Source organism: Penaeus japonicus, unplaced genomic scaffold (assembly GCF_977035675.1).
Source record: "Penaeus japonicus unplaced genomic scaffold, GWHDUDI00000001_assembly GWHDUDI00000015, whole genome shotgun sequence".
In the NCBI taxonomy this organism is placed as follows: domain Eukaryota; kingdom Metazoa; phylum Arthropoda; class Malacostraca; order Decapoda; family Penaeidae; genus Penaeus; species Penaeus japonicus.
This window is the reverse complement of record NW_028234417.1, coordinates 21,801,943-21,806,942: the sequence shown is the minus strand read 5'-3', so window position 1 is coordinate 21,806,942 and position 5,000 is coordinate 21,801,943. Positions and strand designations below refer to the sequence as shown.

The following is a 5,000-nucleotide window of genomic DNA, read 5'->3' as shown; positions in this document are numbered from 1 at the left end:
CACTTCTCTGTCAACTCAGGACACGTGAGCTCAAGTTCTACTAATTTCTAAACTCATGCAACAAAGGCAACTATAGCATGGAACTCGAGATAAAGCAACACAGGAAAATCTACACTAACTAGCTATAGACCCTCGCTACTTCAACTATCAAGTTTAGCATCGCGTTTCAGAGTACTAGCTATGCTTTTAACCCTTAAGCACACTTACCAAAAGAACAGATACTCAAATAATCTCTGTACATACGCACCACACACTACTATGTGCACTCTCTAGTTCTAGCCATATGCGAAGAAGAACCGCATTGTAAAATAGAAGCCACACCACTGTCGTCTGCTTTCTTTTGCTGAAGTGCAGGCAACACTACCATCGTAACACTTCTTTGCTCAAGCGCAGGCAACACTACCATCGTAACACTTCTTTGCTCAAGCGCAGGCAACACTACCATCGTAGCACTTCTTTGCTCAAGCGCAGGCAACACTACCATCGTAGCACTTCTTTGCTCAAGCGCAGGCAACACTACCATCGTAGCACTTCTTTGCTCAAGCGCAGGCAACACTTGCAAGGCTTATTATACACGCACCATTCAGTACTCACTACACTGTCCATAGACTGAAATCTTCCAAACTCTTCCTCCTCCCTCTCTCTTCCCTCTTTTTTTTTCTTTTTTTCTTTTTTATTATTAACCTCCCTCCTCACCTGTTTTTCCTTCTGCTTTAGCCTATTCTTCTTCTTTGCATTTGGCCTCTTATTTGTTTCTGTGTCGTGTTCTTGATATTCCCTTTTCTTTCAAATAACAAAAGAATAATACAATTTTGACCTTTCTGTTTCATAATGACAATGATGAAGAATGAGTAGGTTGATAGTAGCAATAGTAGTAGTATCATCAACAATGTTAATGACGTATCAATGGATAATTACATTTCTACTGGTACGCCTTCCAATAATAATGGTATTGATCGTAGTTGTTATCTATATCGTGATAATGATTACTTTGTTATGACTAATTACAAGGATAATGATAGTGATAGTACTGATAATAACAAGAATAATGATGATGATGGTAATGATAATAATTACAATAGTAATACTGATATCATGATAATTCTTTTTATCATTATCATCAATATCATTATCAGTGTCATTATTATTTTAATCATAATGATAATAATGATAATGATGATGATTATCAAAAAATAATTATAACGATAATGGCGATAAAGATGATAAAATTAATAATAATAATAAAAACAATAATAATGATAAAAATTATAATAATGCTAAAAGCAATTATGGTGTTAAAAGCAATGATAACAATGATCATGATAACAATAATAATAATAACAATGATCATGATAACAATAATGATAATAACAATGATACTGATAATGATGATAATGATAATACAAACAACAACGATACTGAAAGTGAAAATGAAACCACCACCACCACCACCACCACCAACAACAACAATGTTAATGAAAAACAAAACAACACTAACCCCCCTCCCCCCCTCCCTTTCCTTCCTTCTAGAACGCGGACCAAAGAGCTGGGAGTTCCTCGTCCGCCTCCTGGCCGACTCCCGAACGAATCCTTCGGTGATCCGCTGGGAGGATGAGGATGTCGCGACCTTCCGCCTCACGCAGCCCGACGCGATAGCTAGGATGTGGGGCGCGAGGTCCGGCAAGCCGAACCTCTCGTATGTCAACTTCGCTCGGGGTCTTAGGTAAGAGGGCGGAGGGGTTGTGTGTGTGTGTGTGTGTGTGTTTGTTTCTGTGTGAAGGGGTTTTATGAGTGTGTGTGTAGGGGGTATAGGTATGTGTGTGTATGCTTGTTTGTGGATATGCGTGTAAATTTGTGTGTGTGTGTGAATATATGTATATATATATATATGTATATATATAAATATATATATATGTATATATATATATATATATTTATATATAGATAGACACACACAGCTGTATGTATATATATGTATACATGCATACTTATATATATATATATATATATATATATAATATATATATATAAATATATATATATAATATAATATAGTCTATATATATAAATATTATATATGATATAATATAGATATATATCATTATATATAATTATATAGATATATATATATAATATATATATATATATAATATATATATATATATATTGAATAGAGATATTTATATATATATATATAAATATATATATAGTATTTTTATATAATAAAAAAAAAAAAAAAAAAAAAAAAAAAAATATATATATATATATATATATATATATATATATATATATTATATATATATATATATAAAGGCATTGAGAACTGTCATAGGGTCTCTAAAGACTCAGAAAGACGACTCTACCTAATATCCAGTCCATGCAAGCGCTAAAAAGTGTTGCTCCAATGTGGACCTCTGTCTCACTCCTCACATTCACAGGAAAGAGATATAGCTGCCCCCCCCCACCGCTCTTTACAGCACTTTCAGTACCAGTGGAAAGGATTGCTATAAAACCAACAATTGTTGCCAGAATTCTTCCAAGTCTCAGGATATCCCAGAGGGATTCACAATGCAATGAGTCAAGTACCTTGTTGGGGTCGATACAGGCTGCAAGCTTCCCATGCAAATTCATGCAGGCGAACTGCAAAGACTCAAAGGACAAGGAAGCGGTCTTTTTGGATGTGGTAAGAGTGAATCGAGATTGCTCTGGTCTGTGGCGCCTCACTAGGTTGTCTCTAGTGCGTCTCACAGGAGCGACAGCGAGCACCTCGGCTGTAAAGCTTTGCCTTGCAATGCCAGTAACCCCCTTTCTCCTTCTAGGGTGGGATGATCACGTACGTTAAAGGTCTTAAAGGGGAATGGTACCTGACTGCCTTTGCCCTAACTTCTGTCAGGGCAGGTGGCTCCTCACTGATGGGAAGATCAAGCACTAAAATCTCGACACTAGACACGGCCAAGCGGGCCATCAGTGGCTCAACCTGAGAAAAAAGCTGCTCAAAATACTTGAGCCAACGCGCTCGTACTCCAGTAGGATCTGAGATGACCTATCTACTAAAGTTTTTTTTGTGAGGAAGGCTTCGTATTCAGCTGTCTCAGGCCTCGGTAGGAAGGACGAAGGTCATCTACTAAGAAATGGCCTCCGAACTCTTCAGCAAGATTCCTGATTTGCTGTTTCTTGTTCCTCCTGATCAGTCCATGAGCCCAAGTTGATAGACATTGATGGAGATTCGCCAGCCATTCGAACCGCGTGACATGCATGCATCCGTGGTTTCTTGTACCTCTTGTAATATGAATTTTTTACCGTGTTCCTAGAGGGCCACCAATGGACTCCTAAGGTTGATCAAACATTTCGTGTTGTTAAGTGTCCACAATGCTGCAGGGTCTGTTAGGTTGTTGGGCGATGTGGAACGGTACGGTGAACCCTCAAGCTCACCTCCTTCCTCAGTCTATCCAAATAAAACACCTTAGTACGGTCGCTGGACCATATATTATATATCTATATCTATCTAGATATATGTATTATGTATGTATGTATATATATATATGCATGTATGGATGGATGGATGAATGGATGGATGTATCTATCTATATATACGTATGTATGTATGTGTGTGTGTATGTATGTGCACGCTTGTGTTGTGTATTATAGTTATTACCTTTACTATTATCATAACTATTGTTACTACTGTGTTGTGCTAATGATTAATACATTGCTATTATAATAATCATCAACATCACTACCACCATCATTATTGTTATTTCAATTATATATATATATATATATATATATATATATATATATATATATATATATATTTATATATTTATATTTATATTTATATTTCACTAATAACCGGGAAACTTTCCTTCTCAGGTACCACTACAACACCGGTGCTCTTGAAGCAGTGTCGGAGAGGCAGCTCGTCTACCGCTGCGGACCGAAAGCACTGCACTACCTCAAGAAACTCAAGCAAGAAGGCATGTGAGGTGTTCGTCTAGTCCCCTCCTCAAGGATCTGCTTTCGAGTCATCAAAGCTTCGAAGCAGTGTGATTGTTATTCTTCTTCAAGGCGTCAAAGCAGTGTGACTGTTATTCTTCTTCAAGGCGTCAAAGAAGTGTGACTGTTATTCTTCTTCAAGGCGTCAAAGAAGTGTGACTGTTATATTTCTTCTATTTTGGGCATTTCGTTTTCGTTGTGTGTGTGTGTGTTTATGTCTGTATTTAGGTGTAGTGTATCCTGAGTGTGTTAATGTCCAGTGCATTCATACATATATCCATTGCATATGTGTATGTGTCTGTGCCCAGTGTGTGTGTTTGTGTATGTTTGACGGTGGTTGTATGTATATATGTATGTATGTAGTGTATTGTCCGACATGCTTCATTTTCTGTAATTCGTTATTTATACATCCTTTTTGCGAGGCATTCCATTTTTTCACAGGCATAAATTATTTAAGTTTTATTTGTAATTACTTCTTGTAATCGTATGACACATGACACTCTGTTCTCTTACCTCAGGAATTCGTCGTCTGACACTTTCTCAACACATGAAAGCATTTATTTCTATTCTGAAAAGCTTTAAGTAGGACATTAGTCGTAGGCTTACTTTTTATACAGATAATTAGATTACTATGCAACTTTGATCTAGGCTACCGCGAAGCATTACTTTTTAAGCTTTGAAATGATATTCTAGGTGATGCATACTCTCCCCACGAACCTTCATCCCCCCCCCCCATGCGCACAGTTGTGGCTGTTGAGAGATAGGGTTTGAAGGTCCGTAGATTCTCTTGATACGTGGTTGTTTTGAAGTCGTCACGGGTACCTGCGCTGATTGGACTTTTGGATTATTTTATGACACTTTTATCACGAATATTTTTAGATATACTTATCTTTTGTTATATAATGCTGTATGAATAAATACATATACAAGAATATTCAAATACACGCATACGCACGCTCGCACGCACGCTCGCACGCATGCATGCACACACACACACACACACA

At 37.1% G+C, this 5,000-nt stretch overlaps 1 protein-coding gene across 1 annotated transcript in view; it reads left to right on the top strand.

The window, feature by feature from the left end:
• The window catches only part of LOC122253126 (uncharacterized), a 16,616-nt gene that overhangs the window by 11,320 nt on the left and 296 nt on the right, over window positions 1-5,000 (top strand). The window contains exons 5-6 of the mRNA XM_043015944.2: window positions 1,531-1,723; window positions 3,874-5,000. The exon at window positions 3,874-5,000 is cut by the window's right edge and continues 296 nt beyond it. Of these exons, the coding sequence (XP_042871878.2) occupies window positions 1,531-1,723; window positions 3,874-3,985 (305 nt within the window). The 3' untranslated portion in view covers window positions 3,986-5,000. The remainder of the gene's footprint in view (window positions 1-1,530; window positions 1,724-3,873) is intronic.